At 49.8% G+C, this 18,422-nt stretch overlaps 1 protein-coding gene across 2 annotated transcripts in view; it reads right to left on the reverse strand.

Moving 5' to 3' along the window:
* Positions 1-17,032, reverse strand: part of Qsox1 (quiescin sulfhydryl oxidase 1) — a 38,224-nt gene extending 21,192 nt beyond the window's left edge. The window contains exons 1-3 of one of the 2 annotated variants that reach the window (XM_052737249.1): positions 16,602-17,032; positions 8,187-8,287; positions 336-381 (exon numbers count right to left, since the gene is read on the reverse strand). In XM_052737249.1, coding sequence (XP_052593209.1) covers positions 336-381; positions 8,187-8,287; positions 16,602-16,890 — 436 coding nt within the window. In that variant the 5' untranslated portion in view covers positions 16,891-17,032. The remainder of the gene's footprint in view (positions 1-335; positions 382-8,186; positions 8,288-16,601) is intronic. The other variant, XM_052737250.1, reaches the window with a different exon arrangement.
* Between the last annotated feature and the right edge of the window lie 1,390 nt (positions 17,033-18,422).

The following is an 18,422-nucleotide window of genomic DNA, read 5'->3' on the forward strand; positions in this document are numbered from 1 at the left end:
CCGTCATAGCACTCAGCCAAGGGTCAAGGATCCAGAGGGCAGAAAGGTGTCCCTCAGAACTAGCTGCAGGTTTAGGGCTATTCTGGGAAGATGGTGCCCCATCCACAAACCCACGACTTTGGACAGGCCACACTTGAAGGGCTGCTCAGCTGAGCTTTCCTGAGGCCTCTCCCGGGCTGACTAAGGAGACATATGTGGGAAGACAGCCTTTGCTTGGGGACCTCTTCTCCTTTGTGAAAGGGGTTTTCTTGACTCTGTAGGAACCCAGGTCAAAGCAGAAGAGCCGGGGAGGATACCGGCAATGCCAACGCAGCAGCCAGAGCCAGAGCACCCACCTGATAACGCTGTGCCAGGACCACTCTTGGAGAAGGCCTTAAAAAACTGAAACAGACGAACAAGAGTCAGTGGATGTCACACGGGCCCGCGTCTAAAGTGCGGCTGCGTTCTACCGGGTGCTTTGGACAGAATATTCTGAGTCCCACTTTCTTCACCTGTAACTGAGATCATAGAGGTTTTGTTCTGGAACTTTCTCTAGTGTCCTCACAGTCAACCCCTCCTCAAAGCCAAAGCACTCTTAGAACTTGGAGGCAGCAGCTCAGAAACTTTACTAGAGACCAACTCCACAAAGCCCTGGCACCTGCACATTGTTTCTGGAAGCTATTCGGTGAACAGTGGAAAGTCACCGGAGGGCTTCACACAGACCCGCTGGGGAAGAAAGGGACTCCTTGGCACATGGTAGCTTTCCCTGTGCCCATCTGCCCCTGCTCCTTTCCCTGGAAATGGGTCTTTGAGGCTAGTGTCTTCTCAGTGAGAACTCCCAGCTCGTCATGGCACTCAGCCAAGGGTCAAGGTTCCAGGACAGGTCCTACTGAGAGGTGGACCTGTGCCCTAGAAAAATGAGACTGTGTAGCACACAGGCCCCTTTCGACACCACGTTGTCCTCTTTCCCCAAACGTGTGACACCCCAGACCCCGTCTGTCACTGGAGTGAGAGGACGGGCAACCTGGACTTGCTTCTGCCCAAGGGACATGACAGCTGCGGGCTCTCGCCTGCATCCTCCCATCTCAAGAGGAAACCATGGTTGTCCCGCAAGATACTCAGCTATCTGCAGAAGAGCCTGAAGGCTTCTTCAGGAGGTCCGCAAACCTCATTTTTGGCCTTTTTTTTTTTTTGCAAATTTAGTCCTCTATTTCAACAGCACGGTCTCAGCCTTATTCCAAGCAGGTGGTTAGGTGCAGCCGGAGGGTCTGGCAGAACTGAGTTCAAGACCTGGCTTTGGTATGTTCTTGCTGTGTGACCTTGGGAAACCCTTTAGCTGCTCTACACCTTAGCATTCTGATCTTTAAAATGAGAATGACGCCACCAGCCTAGAACTGTTATAAGATTCAGCAACATAAAAGCTAAAGTAATCAAGGCACACATAACCAGTGCATATACTAATTGACCCAATACATGTCAGTCCATCACCATCATTCCCTTCTACACACAAACCCTTTATACCAGGAAACAATGGCCAGCCAGGACGGGTCTGTTCCATTCATGTGTAGGCAGGAAGGGAAAATCACATGAGTAACAGACTGCAGAAACCAGCCTGTCCCCTACCTGTGACCTTTGCCTGCCTCCTGTGACCTCACTGCCTCTCCTCATGCTCTTTACTCCATTCTCTTTTCAAAACATGAATGCAGTACTTTATTCATAAGCCATTTACATATGTCACACATATACCCACGTTCCTGACAGTTACTGGACAAATCTTGACTTGGTAAAATTATTATTCTAATACTTGTACAATGATCACAAATTTCCTGAATTTTTTGTGACATGAAATCAAGTTTATAACACACATTAGAATCTTTAGGGATAAACACTGCTTCTTTGATAAATGGGGCACTGTAGGGTGGTTTGCTCGGTGTGGGACTGCTGTTGTACTTACTCACTTTTGTACAGACGGGACAGACTTCAGCTTCTTCCTAGACCTCTCAAGTCCCGGGTCAGCCTTCAGTGGTGTGGCTTTCTCATAGCTACAGCAGTTACATTCAGGTCTGCACAATAACATGGTGCCTTTTCCTTCCTTCATCAGCCATTAGGCTGCCTGAGTCTGAGTAAGTACTTGTCCTAAAAGGAGCTGGCATTCTGCCCCCCTCCAAACAAAAGGTGTCTCCTTCACCCTCAATTTCAAGGCTCTAATCTACCATAGGAACTCTTGAGTTGAAACCAAGAGTGATTCAGGAGACCCCTCCCACACACAGAGTGTATGACAAAGGAAGTTCTGTGCCATTACTTGGCCTTCTCAGTATTTAGAAACGCCCTATCTACCTTCCAGAACACTATTACCCTCTGAGAACACAGCTCCCACATCTCATGATCTTTAGAAACTTTTCCTACCAATTGACATCTTTCTCAGTATTCCCTTTCTCTACCAGCTCCTTTCCTAGAGATCCTAAGAATCCTCATGTAAATTGTAGAAGGACAGAAGGGAAGAAGGGCAGGACTATGGAAAGGCCTCCCTCCTATCTCCTGCATTTCCTGTTTCTCTCCACTGTCACATGTCTCTTCTGCTCCCCGACACCTCTCCCGACTCCTCGGAGCCCACCCCTCAGCTAAAGTGCCTCAGGAGAACCAAGCGTTGATCTCTAGCCAGTCATGAGCATCTCCCGGCGAGGCTTGCACTCTACGCAGTAGCTGTCCGCTGCTTTCCACCTCCCTGTCCAACTTCCATTTTTTTTTTTCATGCACGTTGTCTTGAAACTAGCTCTGCCTTGTCTTTTTTTTTCCATGTTGCCACCCTCCCTGGTTGCTGGGCAGTGACCAGCTCTTCTCGGCTGTTAACCCTCGTTACCTTCACCCTGGACGGCTCGCCTGCGCCACTGCCATCACCATCTGCTGCTCTTAGTCTGTCTCCTGTTGCTACACATCAGCTCACGTCATTCTTTGTCCAAAGTGCCCTGAAAGGCACCATCCAGAGGAGGGGGCTCAGTTTATACTTTCAAATGAATGAATGAATGAATGAATGAATGAATGAATGAATGAATCAAGAACAAACCTACGGTTTCTGTTCCCAAGCCATTCACTTGGTTCAACTGATTTTCTATCTGAGCCTTGTGTCTCAGGTCCTCGCCTGTCCTAGACTTCTGGTTCCTCCTGGCAAACTCTGCTGGTGCCAGGCACCCCTACCCACACACCAATGCTGAGGTACCCCTCCTTCAACCTACTTCTGCACCTGGGTTTTATCTCACCCAGCAATCAGGACTCCTCCCTGTTTCCCAAACTAGCATGTCCCTTCCCTCCAACCCCCATGCAGTCATCTGGCGAGTTCCGTGACTCTGCCTTGGGGATACCTCTTCAACAGCCTTGTCGCCTGTCAACAATACCTCTCACCTGGTCTAGGCCAGGACCAACAAGGAAAGCCTAGTTCCTGATCTATGACATTAGTCCCTATCTGCTTTCTCTTCGTGAGTCAGAAATGCTAATCCTCAGCCAGTGAGGCGGCTCAGCAGGCAAGGGAGCTCACAGCCAACTTTGACCGTCTGAGTTCAATCCCGAGAGCTATACGGTAGAAGGGGGTAACTGACTCCTGAAAGAGAACTGACTCTGACCTCCAAACGCATGTACACACACACACACACACACACACACACACACACACACACACACACACACCCTCTCAATCTGTTCTTCAACCGTCTTCCTCCTTGCCACTGGGTTTCCTTCTCTAAGGAATAATTATGGGATTCCTCTTCGGATTGCCATAACTCTGCACGGGCTATGAATAAGATCCATACATTTAATGCCTTCCTTTCAAGATCTGAACCCAAATTGACCTTCCTCCATTCCATATACTCCAACCACAATGAACTTCAACCTGAACTTACCATCTAGTAACCCACTGGGGTGGTTCCAATAAGAATGACCCCCAGAGGCTCATATGTGTCAACGGGGACTGGCATTATTTGAAAAGGATTAGAAGGTGTGGCCTGGTTAGAGTAGGTGTGGCCTTGTTATCACGGGGATAAGGGGGAGAGGGTGGGAGTAGGGAGGTGAGGGTGGGCTTTGAGGTGTCAAAAGCCCATGTCAGGCCCAGTGTCTGTCTGGTCACCCCTCACCTGGCTGCAGAGCAAGCTGTAGCTCTCAACTACTTTTCCAGCACTGCACCCGCCTACATGCCACCGTGCTCCCCACCATGATAATGAACTAGCCCTCTGAAACTGTAAGCCCCAGTTTAATCTCTGTAAGAGTTGCTTGGTCACGGTGTCTCTTCAGAGCAACAGAACAGTGAATAAGGCACCCACCCACCTGCCTGGCTTGGGTAGTACTAACAGCTTATACATCACTGCAAGCCCCACTGTGCCTGGTATGTGTCTAGCATACTTAGCTGTCCAATCCAGCAGCCAGAGCCCTTTCATCATCTTGAAGGCTCAAGTGGAAATCTAGTCAGGGCACATTTTTGTCCTCTTAGGAAAATACATCCTTGTTAATAAGTCAGCCACTGGAGGTGTGTGTCTACCTGAGGTCAATTACCCCTGAAAAAAAGGCAGCAGAGCATCCAGAAGGGCCGCAGATCAAGACACCAGGAACGAACAGCTGAGCAGAAAGCACAAGCTCCAGGAATGACCAGTGGTGGCGCTGGAGCCACGCACACAGAACCGGTTTTCAGAAACACAACCAAGTCTCCAGGCATTTTATAGTGAGCTCAGAAAGATCAATAGCCTTGATTAGTTTCTGTGCGCTGAAAGATCAGTGTGGAAGGTGGTTGGAAGGCAGCAGGTAACAAGAGGAGAGGGGACAGCCCAGGTCCTTTTCCGGAGAGGGAGGCGACACCTGGATTCTCTGTCATCTTCAACACTCACCTCTGGCTGCAGGGTTCTCTCAGAGCTCCACAAAGTAACAGCCCAGACTCTGCACACCACGCGTGCTCCACACTCTGCCTGGCTTTCAAGGACCTGCTATTCTTGGGCTCCTACTTCCCATGCCCTACCTCACCCCAAACATGAGCTTCCATGCAACATGCCACACAGTTCTGCCCATCACAGGGTCCCAGCTCTTACCTTCCCTGCCCAAGGTCCTCTGTGCCTAGGATGCACCCACCACACAGAAACTCCCATTAGATCCAGAGGATAAGAAACAAGAAGAAAACTAACATTTACCAAGTCCCCCAAAATGCCAGTGCCTGGGCACTTTCACACGTAAGGCCTCTCTTTATACTTGGGGATCTTATTAATAGATAGTGTCATCCCATTTTTAGAGGCAGGAAAACTGAGACTGGTCAGGGCATTTAGTGACTTCCTAGGTCACACACACAGTGAGCAGTGGAGCAATGAGTTTGGATCTGCATTGGTGATCTTCTTAGAGATCACTAAATAGGCCTTCACCTCCTAATGAGGGGCACTGCTCTGGCTTGTTCAGTCAAATCCTTCTGCAAACTCACCTCCCCACTCCCCGCATCTTTGTTTTCTTCTAGTGCATTCTGCTCTGGCCTGACTCGCACCTGGCAGGACGAGATCCTGGCCTTTAGGGCTTGGTATTTTCTAAACTGGCTGGGCTAGTGGGGTTCAACATGTGCTCGTGGTGGCAAGGGGCTGGAGGCAGAGAAAAGGACAGTGACACACGTCACTCACTATAGTGGCCCCATCACACCATGCGTCCTCACCTAGGACTCTCACAGTCTCTCTGGGTAGTGAGCAAAGACAGGCTCTGGCCCCTAGAGGGCAGCAGTTAGGGCAACAGAGCTATCTGGCTGCCGAGTTTGCAAGTCTGTTCTGCTTTTTAGGGAGCCTGGCACTTTAGGCTTCCATAGTCAAGACTGGAGATCTTGTGTGAGTACTGTTTTAAAACATGCTAGAACAACCTAGTAGCAAGCTGAACTTGACAGCAGTTTCAAGTGTAACAAAAACTATCATTAAACTTTTGCTTTAGCAACAGTTAACACAAACCAAATTTAGGATCACAATGTAAAGTACACATTTCTTATTGCAGATCACAGTAAAGGTCATTTAAAGGGCGCTGCTTAGAGTCTTGGGGAAGAGGCCTAGCAACAGCGTGAACCACCTGGCCATCATGTAGAGTGCTAAGGACAGGACACTGAGTCCTTCTCCTCAGATGAAACTAAGCAGCAGGTTTCTCAGTGAAGTCATGGAAAGCTGTGCCAAGAAAGGCCAGACGAAAGCTTAGGAAATGGACAGCTGTCTACTAAACTGGCCCAGCCAGGTACTACCAGTCTGGAAATAAAGGAAAGCCAGAATGACCAGGTAAGGTCCCTCCCAGGCTCTCCCACAGTCAGCTGAGCAGCCACGGTGATTAATCACTTGAGGCATCCAGGCTGCGTGTACTTCGTGACTTGGGTAGGTGCTGAGAAGCCTCTGGCCCTGCACCTGCCTGGGCCTCCTCCTCACACCCAGTGTCTGGCCTCTCCCTGGCTGAACAGAAAGCTCCAGGTGTCAGGGCCTACAGAACCCCACTTGATATCCTGAATGGGCTCCCTATGGGCTAGACAGTGGCTAACCCCCGGTGTTCAGGGCTCACTGAGAGGAAACTGAGTCTATGGATGATGGCTCCAGCTGCTACACTGGAGTTCCCACAGCTTCCCACTCAGTAATGCTCACTCTGGCCCCCACAAAGCATACCCACTGAAGTATGTTGTTACATATCTTGGAGATGAGGACAAGTAGTGTCCTTGCCAGGGAGACTTTCTATTTACAGAGGTGACTGCTCAGAGCCTCCTGGATGGTGTGGCAGCAGGTACTGTTTTGCCATACTGTTCCGCAAACCAACCTGATCTTAGAGCATGGGCCTGGGTTCTGATCTTAAGTGGGGGCCATTTAGGAAATGATGACTCTGGGGTAGGGAGCCTCTGAGTCCAGTGGGGGTCAGAGATGGACACTCCTGCAGGTGAAACTGCCCAGTGATCAGGCCCGTGGATCTGACTGAAACTTGAGGTCCCTGAGTTCAGAGATATCTTGTTCCAAGAATAATACTTGGCATTTCAGTCTTCAAAGGCATCTCCTGATTATTCCTAATGGTAGAGGAGAAACTGCTTATCTAGATGCCATTCTGGTGGGTAGGGCTGAGCCCTGGGAGGCCCTTACCCTAACGGCTACAACTCTTTCATTCTGGGCTGTGTAAGGGCTCTTGAGAACCATGGCAATTGTTCAGTCGTCAACTTGTTGGAGAGGCTGGAGAGATGGCTCAGAGGTTAAGAGCACTGGGTGTTCTTCCAGAGGACCTGGGTTCAATTCCCAGTCCACACAGCAGTTCATGACTGTCTACAACTCCAGTTCCAGAGGATCCAACAACCTCACACAGACATACATGCAGGCCAAACACCAATACACATAAAATTAAAAAAAAATTTTTTTTTTTTTTTTGAGACAAGGTTTCTCTGAGTAGTCCTGGATGTCCTGGAACTCACTCTGTAGACCAAGCTGGCTTCAAACTCAGAGATCTACCTGCCTCTGCCTCCCAAGCACTAGGATTAAAGGTGTGTGCCACCATTGCCTGAATATTAAAAACTATTTTTAAAAAATTGCTGGTGTTCCGTGATCACTGACAGAGAATCATCAGAAAGCTCATGTCTCCATCAGAGCTGGCATATGAGAACCCTCATGCCTTGGATGTTGGTGACTTCTGTCCCTGGAAGCTTTGCCATCTGAAGCACTGCACATTTCCACTATGGGTGAGGCCACCCCTTAAGTCACCTGGGTGCACTTGTATGTCAAAGCTCTTCCTTGATGAGAATGAAGAACTCCAGTGTCTCTGAAGAACCAACAGGCCCCAAAGGATGATCCTACCCACAGAAGAGCCAGAGCCTGCATCCCAGAGTAGGAGGTAAGAAGTGAGAAGAATTACAAAGGACCTTGAGAGTTAGTAGCACTCACTAGCCTGTGTGATGACTACTTCACAACACAATGTGGAAATCTTCCCACCCCAACATTCCCATGTGCCATCTCCTTCATAAAGACAGACTTGCTCAGAATGAAAAGGCCCCTTTCGTTTCTGCCTCGATCTCTAAAACAGGCATTTCATCAGATGGTGAACAGTGCTCCAGGACCAGGACTTGAAAGACTCGGGCCCAGAGGCATCAGAGGGCTCCTCAGAGCTCAGCAGCCCAGGGAGGTACCAGGGAAATGCAGAACAGGGGCTCTATGCTCCGCCAGAGCCATCCCCAGCTCTCCTTCCTCTTTATCACATACCCTCACAGTTGGGAAGCCTAGGATGTTGAAGTCTCTGCAGACAGCAGTATTGGCCTCATCAGCACAGTCCAGGACAGCAAGATTCAGGGCCGGCCTCCAGTCTGAAAGGACGAAGATAATTCCAGTAAGCAAGAGAAGCTTTGGCCTTCTGCTGCTCTTCCATCCAAGACCCCACAGTCACTAATCCCCAAAACTCCTCTGAGGAAGGGCATACTTCCTTCAGAAAATGACCTCTAAGACAGTCCCCTCAGCAGACTCACAAAAAAGGACCTATACTCAGCATGCAGTTAAGTAGCACACTACGTTGCCTTGTAATGGTGTCTGCATTACCCTCGTGCTTAGTGGGGTGTGGCCTGGGACTGGAGGAGCTATGAAAACCAAATAAGGAGTGCAGCCCCAGGAGAGGCCCCAGTACTGCCTTTGTCCCCAAAGAGCTACCTGAGAAGGTGATCAGTTTCCAAAGGGAGAACGTGCCTTAGGAGCTTGCATTCCCCAGTGAGGTACCCAGCCAAAACAGAGGCACAAATCCCAGGGGAGAAAGAAGGCAGGAGATCCAGGAACCTCCGAGAAGGGCACCCTAGTAACCCAAGATGACTGGTCATGTTTCCTCTTCAGGCCCAGGCCTAAAGGCTTCTGCCTCAGAGAGCAACTGGCAGAGGAAATAATGGCACAGACGACCAGAAACTGACAGAATATCCACCCATACTAAGCAGCTCTCTGAACTCTGACTCGGGTCAGGGGCGCATTTCTATTCCAGCACAGAGCAAGACATAGATACACGAGGCCACACAAATCTTGAGAAAGCCGTGCCAGTGTCGAATTATATAGCACAGACCTCCAAGATTTGAGGCATTGAAGAGATTAGTCCTGTGGGTCAAGGCATGGACTTTTCTAGCCTTACCCCTACTGCTGGCTCCTCTTGGTAGGAACAGGCAGTAGCCTGTCCACAGGGTTTTGCTCACCTGACTCCAAATCCTGTCTACCCTCCCTCCTGAGTGTCTTCCTCTACTCAAGCCATTACTTCTTTGTCCTGATCTGAGCGGCTCGGCCACCTGATCTGGTTTACTTACTCCCCTTCTAAGCTACCCTCCACACCCAGGGAGCTGGTACAGCATCTCCCACAGAAGGTCTCGTGGGATAATCTCATACCTCCTACTTCTAATGTGTTTCTGTTTCTTTACTCTCCGTGGCTCTAACCGTGCCGCCCTCTACTCACTACTCCTTGGTAGTTCTGAGCATCTTGAGAAGATCTGCCCTCTGCCCACATATCTAGTTCCCTCTTAGCACTTCTCCAAAGCAAAGCCAAAGGTTTCCTTCTTCCCTGACCGCACGGTTCTCACGTATCTTCAGGCACTCCCTAGAAGCAAGGGCCTCTCTGCAGACTCCCCTGTCAGATCTACTCAGCTGGAATACTACTTTCTCCCAGGAAGAGCTGCCTCATGTGTCCAAAGTCTGGACCCGCACAATGACTGTTGTGTTCATCTCTGTCTTTTGTCTTTTTGGACTGCCTGCTGTCCAACAACCCTTACCCAGCACACAGTAGGCACTCGACCCAGACCAGGGACCAGCTCTCAGCTCTTGGTAGCTCTAATGCCTGGGTACTTTCTCTTTGTTTCCAGCCTCAGTTTTTCTGCAGTCTAGGTAGTAGGTGAAATTAAAGCAGTCTCCTGTGATAACACCTGGATTCATTCATTATTCATTAATCCTTTAAAGCAGTGGTTCTCAACCTTCCTAATGCTGTGACTCCTTAATACAGTTCCTCATGTGGTGGTGACCCCCAACCATCACATTATTTCATTATTGCTACTTTGTTACTGTAATTTTGCTACTGTTAAAAATTGTAATGTAAATATCTGTGTTTTCTGATGGTCTTAGGTGACCCCAGAGGGGCTGGGACCCACAGGTTGAGAACAACTTCTTTAAAGAAAGAGTAAGGTCACAGAAGAGCTCCCAATGGTCACCTCTTGCCCAAGTTCAGGGTTTCACACTGGCTCACAGACAAGAGCGTATTAAGTCCTTTTCTGTGCCCATGCCAAGAGAGAGCAGGTGCTAGTGAGATACACAGTTCATCTTCTGGGGCCATCGGGCACACTCTGAGCCAAGTCCCTTTTGTTCTGCCTCTAGGGTAGAACTTCGTTCTGGAGAGACTTACAGGAACGGCCCAGCTGTCCTTAAGAAATACTGGTATGTACTACATAGAAAGAGGAAAGGACAGGACATTCTGTGTCATCACACTTCACTGCCACCATCTGATGTGGCCATCACCCCCCCTTATCTGCAAATGAAGATATGGACTCAGAAGCCTCCCACCTTTGAGGGGCCTATGAGACCCGACTACCTCACTTGTTCCGCTTCCCATTGTACCAGGATCAGGGCATTACCTTTAGATGTATGCTCTTGTTCCAATTACAGCCTTCTCTTAAGAGAAATGGCAGGAATAGTTGTGCCTTCCAGTTAGATATTCTCTATAATTGGCAGCAACCTGGACCTCAGCCTTACTTAGAGGACTGTGCTATCTGCACATGTAGTGAGTTTATTGTGTGCTCAATTTATCTAGTTCAGTGCTCTCAACAAGCCGATGAGGAAGTACTAAGGCATTGATCTCCAAATCTGCTTTCCTTAACTATAAAACAGATCAGATAACCATGGCCAAGGCATAATGATAAATCTAAGATCTGAACCCAGGATTTCAGCCTTGGCACTAATTCCAGAAGGATTCAGACCAGAACAGACAGCTTCTATATTGGCTTTCCAGTATGGATGCAGAGAGGACAATGATGCAGGCCAGTGAAGGACAAGAGGAGAGATGATGCTTGGGTTGGTTTGCTTTTGCACCCCTTCCACCTTTGGAGACAGAGCCTGATGGTGTAGCCTTGGCTGGCCTGGAACTCACTATGTAGACCAAGCTGGCGTCCCACTCAGAGATCTGTGTGCCTCTGCCTCCCAAGTTCTGGGGTTAGTGTATGCCACCAACTGGCCTTGCTCTCTTTATACCTTGATTACCTGAGCTCTATGAATGAAACCAGTGCCTCTTCTGACCTGCTTCAATCTCAAGGGGTGGTGGAGGTGGGAGCTGAGGCCAGTTAGACGCTGGTTAAGTTCTGACCAGGGGATGTTTTTCAGGAGTCTCACTATCAGTACACTAAAGAGCCACAATGACACATACAGCCATGGTCTGCACTGTGCACTAGACTGCATACCTGGTTAGTCATGATTCTAGTGTGTTAAATATCATTTCTAGGAGCCCACTGGTTTGGACTGAGCTAACACACCGGAGACAACAGACCATACAAGATAGAACCAACTCATGCTGAAGTTCTAAGCCACTAAGTTGAAACCAAGTTATCTGACCTCCCCAGAGAGCAGGAGAGAGAGATAACAGCCACCTCCACAGAAGGTCAGCTTTAGTCAATATTATAATGAAGTCTCTAAAGCAGTGGTTCTCAACCAGTGGGTCATGACCCCCTGGGGGGTCACATATCAGATATCCTGCATATTAGATATTTACTGTAGCAGGAATCTTAAATAGTCTCAATAAGAACAAACCTGGAGCTGGGTATTGGGGTGAATGCTGGAAGATCAGAGAAGCAGAACAAGCCACAGCTACCTCACCTTGTCAGTTTTTCAGCTGATCCTGTTTCCTCAGACTGGAAGCTTCTGAGTCCTCATTCAGAATGGATCTCAGCTGAACTGCTTTTCGAAAGCCTAAAAGCTTAACCAGCTCTAGTTCCTGGTTTTCACGCCTTATACACCTTTCTGCTTTCTGAAATCACTTCCTGGGATTAAAGGCATGAGTCACTATGCCTGGCTGTTTCCAGTGTGGCCTTGAACTCACAGAGATCCAGATGGATCTTTGCCTTAGGAATGCTAGGATTAAAGGCGTGTGTGCCACCATTTTCTAGCCTCTGTATCTAGTGGCTGCTCTGTTCTTTGACCCCAGATAAGTTTATTAGAGTGCACAATATTCTGGGGAACACAATATCACCACAATTTACGATTCATAACAGTAGCAAAAGTACACTCATGAAGTAGCAGTGAAATAATGTTATGGTTGGAGTCACAGCATGAGGAACTGGATTAAAGGGTCGCAGCGTTAGGACGGTTGAGAAGCACTGCTCTAAAGCTTACAAGGAAGTAACTATGAAATGACCAATACATCTGTTAGTTTGTCTCCTGTGTCTTCCTGTCTTCAGCCCTTTTGTCTGGAAAGCCACACCCTCAACTCAGCTCATCAGGACATTGCAGGATTCCAAAGTCACAAATAAAAGCCCATTAAGCTGTTTAAACTAAATTTTTCTTTATCTGACTGTCTCATTGCTACAGCATAGAAAAGTGGTAGGACAGTGTAAGTGCTTTGGTGAGAGGGGCCAGCCTTTCTGGTGTTTGGTTTCTTACACCACCCCACCTTGCTCTTGAGGAGAAGCATTTCCTACCACACAAGTAGACGTGGGCAGTTCTCCAGTAGCAACACAGTAAGTAGGAAATAGACAGCAGAAAGGAAGGTTTGCAACGGTGGGTGAGGGAAACCTCCCGTGAAATGCTGCTGTGCCCTTACACAAGTGTCTCCTGGAGTCCCAGGCAGGGTCACCTCCTCCGCTCCCTAGTGCAAGAAGAACACCGAACCCAGAGGCAGAAGAATGACCCTAAGCACACCTGGCCAATGCATGTAAGCTCCACAAGCCTCCTCTCTGGTACCCAGCTCCTCATGGGTCCGAAGGCCAGGACCAATGGTCTCTACTGCCCTTCGCAGCTCCAACAGAAAGTTTTCTTGTTCATACCATCATCTGCAATCCTGCGATGCTTTGACCATTGACTGTCATGAGTGCTCCCACCCTGTACCACACTCTGTGGTAGGCATCACAGGGACACAAGTTCAAGATGTCATCCATGCTCTCAAAAGAAAAGAAAGGAAAAGCCAGCAATGCTCACCGAAGTTCAAATATATGTTCCATATGTGCTACTTGCCTACACAGCCCTGCTTCCTCCAGCACCGCTCCTCATGCTCATGCTGTGAAGTCAGACACTGCTAAGGCAAGCACCCCACAGGTACTGGAGAGATGGCCAGGGTTAAGAGCCTTGCTGTTCTTGCAGAGGACCTGCGTTTGGTTCCAGCACTGATATGGCGGCTCACAATCATCTGAAACTATGTCCCAGAGGACCCAATGTCCCTTTTGGCCTCCGCAAACACCAGTTATACATGTGGTGCACAGACACACATGCAGGCAAAACACTCACACACAGAAAATAAAAACAAACAAATCTTGAAGGAAAAAAAAAAGAACCTCCCACCAGCATTTTATAATCATATTTCTCGATTTTTTGTTTGTTTGTTTGTTTTGTTTTGTTTTTCGAGACAGGGTTTCTCTGTGTAGCTTTGCGCTGTTCCTGGATCTCGCTCTGTAGACCAGGCTGGCCTCGAACTCACAAAGATCCGCCTGCCTCTGCCTCCCAAGTGCTGGGATTAAAGGTGTGTGCCACCACCGCCTGGCTCGATTTTTTTTTTTTAAAGGACATGTTTTTGCTCTGTTTCCTGGCTCAGACCGTGAGCACTCACTCTGACATGCCCTTGTGCCATGAAGTATTACCCTTGCCAAAGGCCCAGGCAGGACAATGGGCTACCCTATCTTGAACTTGATCCTTCATAATCAAGAGCCAAAAAAAAACGGAGGCGTGGAGATGAAGAATTTCATCATCCATTTTCTCAGGTGAAGATGAAAAGGCCTTAGCAACGGCTGGCATATGAGAAGTGTGTAACAGCTGCCTGAATGAGACCTTGGCAACTAGATCATCCTGTGACTGTCCCCTTACTTGAATTCCTACCATAAGAAATATGTAGCCCACTCCTGTCTTTTTCAACACAGCTTCATGTACGGTTGCCCATCTTCCTGCTATGAATAGTCAGTTCACTGGCCCAGCTGTTGTGGAATCAATGCTTCGTCACTCAACAAATATTTGCTGAATGATTAGCCAGTGAAGAGTAATGAAGGTCCCAATTGAACCCAATCATTTTCTCAAGCACATGGTGAGACAACAGGATCTTCTCTGGAATAGAAAGAGGTGGATAAGCCCCCAGAAACAAGTTCTCTGCCCCAGGGCAGTAACTTCCCAGAGACCCTCCCATCCAACTCACCAAGAAATGAGCCCTATCCAGTCGGATGAAATGCCTAAGGCCAGCTGGTCAGGATTATAAAATGTCTCCCCAACTCCCATGATCTTCTTACACTCTCACTGTTCCTGTTCAAGACACTTGTAGCAGCACAGGGCAGTTTACTACTGTCATGACTCAGAGTGGTTTGAGCGTAGCCATCTGCCAGCCCACAACCATACTTCCTCGGGAATCTCAGAACACAGAAGTGAGACTCCCAGCTCCTTGGGGGGGGGGGGGGACTCCCCTGTGGGTTCCAGAGGAAGATACTCCTCACTGTCACAGGCCAACTTCAGACTCTTCACTCCACCTATACAATCTTGCTAAAGGAATGTGGCCAAAAAGAGACCCCCAGTTTCCACTGAGGCCTCCCACCTCCCATTTTTCCCTGATTTATCGCCATAGACTTTGATGTCTCTATTTTTCCTTCCAGAAGTTAAGACTTGCTTTTGTTTTTCTTTTCAGAAAAGGACCATCCCTCCATGCAAGACCCTTTTTGGAAATGGTAACCCTCATATAGAAACAGGCTGTGTCAGTACCTGGATGTGCAACTCATAGGAAAACTCCGGGTTGCAAGAGGCCAAACATGTGAGTCAGCTGGAAGCTAATCCTTCCCTTCAGCACACTTAAAATACAAGAACCTTCTAGAATGAGTCTATATGCTGCCATTAGAGACCTCTTACAGACTCACCTTAGAAACTGGTTGGGGAGTTTTATGGTGTTTGGGCCCATGCTGTCCTGATATAACCTCCCTCCGTGTTTCAGTTCCATAGTCCACATTCTTTCTCCCTTCTGCCCTGACCAGATGTGTTGACATCATTAAAATAGTGTTAAGGACTGCTCATGTGGATGATGGGACCAGAGAGGCATGTGGGCAAGTATAAATTGGAGGTAGGGGGAAAAGCTTGTAAGTGCTGTTAAAAATTATTTTTGAAAGCTACACACCGATCCATGTGACCACTTCAGTACCCACCTTGCCAGCTGCTCGGGGAAGGGGGAGACTAAGTCTGAGAATGAACATGGACGGACGGAAGCACTATTTACACACAGTTGAGCTTATCAAGAACCATCAACTGCACAGAAGGGAGACTGCAGTTCTAGTTTCTAGTTTTCCCATCTCTGGAAACACCTATTCCCTAAGATGCTTACAGTTCTCACCAATGACTGGATTAAGAGCTCTGCTGGTGCCCTGCCTGACACCACAAACCAGGGACAACACGCCACAGAGAAGCAGCACAATCAGAAACTAGTCCCCATCACCACGCCACTCCTGCCCCCCACAGACATCCTTGACTTGGGGTTAGGAAGATGTGTGCCACAGCAGGGATCTTTAAGCTGCAGAGAGGAGACGGAGCTCACTATTTAAGCACTCAGTATATATAATAATCACCTTTATTACCAGGTCCCCTCAGCTCTAAGTCTTAAGTTTTTAAATATTCTAACATTGCTGTAACACAGCACACCTTAAAAATCTCTACACATTTTTGTGGTTTTCTAATCCTTCTACCCCTTAGGCTGTAATTAAATGAGCAGTGGGTCCCACCACTGGCATTTTAGAATCAAAGAAACATGGTCTTAATGTCCAGGACAGTGATTGGAGCACGGAGTGAGGGCCAACTACATACCACAGGCCTATGTTTAGTTTGGTGTCGTGGGGTTAAAGGCTAAGGACTAAGGGAGCCCAGGCGCAAGGAAAAGAGAGATAAGGATGCGGACAGGAAGCTAAGGAACTAGAGGCAGCAGGTCCAGAGAGGACCTGAATTTGGAAACACGCAAACAGGAAAGCTACCCCGACGAAGGCATCCAGCTCAAAGACGGGGATGAGAAAGGAAATGTGTGTACCAGCTCTGTAACGAGCCACGGGGGTGGAGAAAGGTGGTGGGGGCGGTAGAAGGTACGTCAACTCTCTTTTCTCCCCAGCACTGCTCCACCACAGCTACGGAAGTTGGCAAGAAGCGTCCCTGGACAAGGCAGGGTACAGCCACAAATCCGGACTGGAGAAAGCCTCAGGGAAGAGCACAGGGAACAAGGAAGCCCCTCGCAGTTTAGAGACAGGACTTGACAGAGGACAAGCCAGGAGCAGAGGACTGGTGGGGGGGGGGGGGGGGTTGCGAGCCCCGGAGAACTTGAAGGCTATGAATTGGGGGAGGGGAGGGACTGCGATGGGCCAAGGAAGCAGCGATGGGGAGGGGACGGGCTAGCGGGATGGCTGGCGGGACCTGCCCGGGTGGGCCGGGGGGTGGGGAGGCGGGGAGGGCTCCACTTCTCACCCTGCACGTCGTTGGCCAGCTCCCTCCACGTCGGGGCGAAGGCGATGCAGTGGCCACACCAGGAGGCGAAGAACTCCACCACCCAGGCGCTGGAGGAGCGGAGCACCGCCGGGCGCAGCGTGTCGGCATCCAGCACCGTCAGAGGGTCCGAGGACGAGTAGAGCACCGAGAGCTTGGCCGCGCCAGCGCCGGGCACCGCGAGCAGCAGCAGCGGCGGCAGCAGCAGCAGCGGCGGCGGCAGCAGCAGCAGCTGCGACGGCGACCCCGAGCGGCGGCCGCACCTCCTCATCCTAGGCGGCTGGAACGTCCACCTCGCTCAAGTTTGTGACCAGTCGGTACCGGGAGGCCGCCGCGAACCTCCGGCCTCCGCCCGCGAGGAGGAGCTACGAGGCTCCGCCCCTTGGCCGGCGCCGCCTCCGGGGCCGCCCCTGCCGGCCGGGCCGCGGGCTCTGGAGAGGCGGGGCGTGAGCTGCCACCAGCCAGGCTCGCGGTGGAGGGCGGCGGCGCACCCGAAAGTCGGCGCCGGCCGGTCCCGCCCCCCCCCCTCCCGCCCCCAGCGATCTCGGGCCCCGGGAGCCGGGTCCGCGAACCCGGTGCGGGGAGCCTCAGGCCGCGGCTCGGGGGGGGGAGGGGGGGGATGCTGCGGGGACTGAGAGCGGCGTTTGGCCACTCTCGGCCCCCGTATGGGAAGGAAGCGGAGTCCGTTGGAATGGTCGTTACTGGTTTAGCTTGTTCCTGGAGAGTTCCAGGGGGCTTCCCTCACGCAGTGTTGACAGTGGGGATTCGAAGTAGGTGGGAGGGAAGAGCCACGAGGTAGGAGATTGGGATGGCCAAGGCCCGCAGGAGCCAGAAGTACGCACGCCTCCACCGCCTCCGGAGGCCAGTGGCCGTTCAGTCCTGGGAGCTATTGCTTGAGGGCTTTCCAGCCACGGACAAGACGCCCCCTCCCCGCCGTCGCCGGGGCTCCCTTGCAGTGGAAGCAAGGTTTCTTTAGAGTTCACGTCCCACCACCTTGGAGGTTGTTTAGTTGGGTTGATTCCTCCAGGGGGGTGGCCCCCACAGCCCCGACCCTGCATCTCCCTTAAGCCTGTTCAGAGAGTCCCATACCCCCATGTTCGCTCAAGTCATCTGATCAGCTAGTCCTGTGTTCACAAGTAGGAAGGTGATCATGGGTTTCCTATGGTCACCTTTTGTACCTCAGGTGTCTTATGAGGTATCTTGAAGGGAGTAGGTGGTCCTCAGAGGATTGTCACACTGACCTTTTGTGTCTCTAGGTTAGACACACACACACACACACACACACAATTAGACACACACACACCCCGTGACCTATGGGGGAGCTCTTGAGATTTGTTACTCATTTTCTTCAACAAACTCAGTGATGTCTTGGTACCAGTCATGCACCAGATATTAAGAATAAAGCGATAGAAGACTGAAGGGTGTGAACTTACATCAGGGATAAAGGATGATACCCAAGTAAATGTAGATTGACCAATGACAAATAATATAGGGAAACTGGATTATAATAGTGACAAAGAAGGTTCTCTTTTAGACAGTGGTCAGGGACAGGGACATTTTAATATTTGCAAGGACCGAGTCAATAATACCACTGAAGACCACATATAGGTTTGTATACTTAAAAAATGACAAGCCACCGAGTAGGGGTGAGGCATGCCTATAATCCTAGCTATTCTGCAGGCTGAGGTGGACCACACAGTGTCTCAAAAAAGAAAACAACCAAATTGTTATACAAAATTCCTACCCTCCTATCTAGACATGTGTACCTTCATAATAATCTGGAGGGCCAATTTCTTTCTCTGG

This window comes from Peromyscus californicus, unplaced genomic scaffold (assembly GCF_007827085.1).
Source record: "Peromyscus californicus insignis strain IS unplaced genomic scaffold, ASM782708v3 Scaffold_14__1_contigs__length_90479793_seg_2, whole genome shotgun sequence".
In the NCBI taxonomy this organism is placed as follows: domain Eukaryota; kingdom Metazoa; phylum Chordata; class Mammalia; order Rodentia; family Cricetidae; genus Peromyscus; species Peromyscus californicus.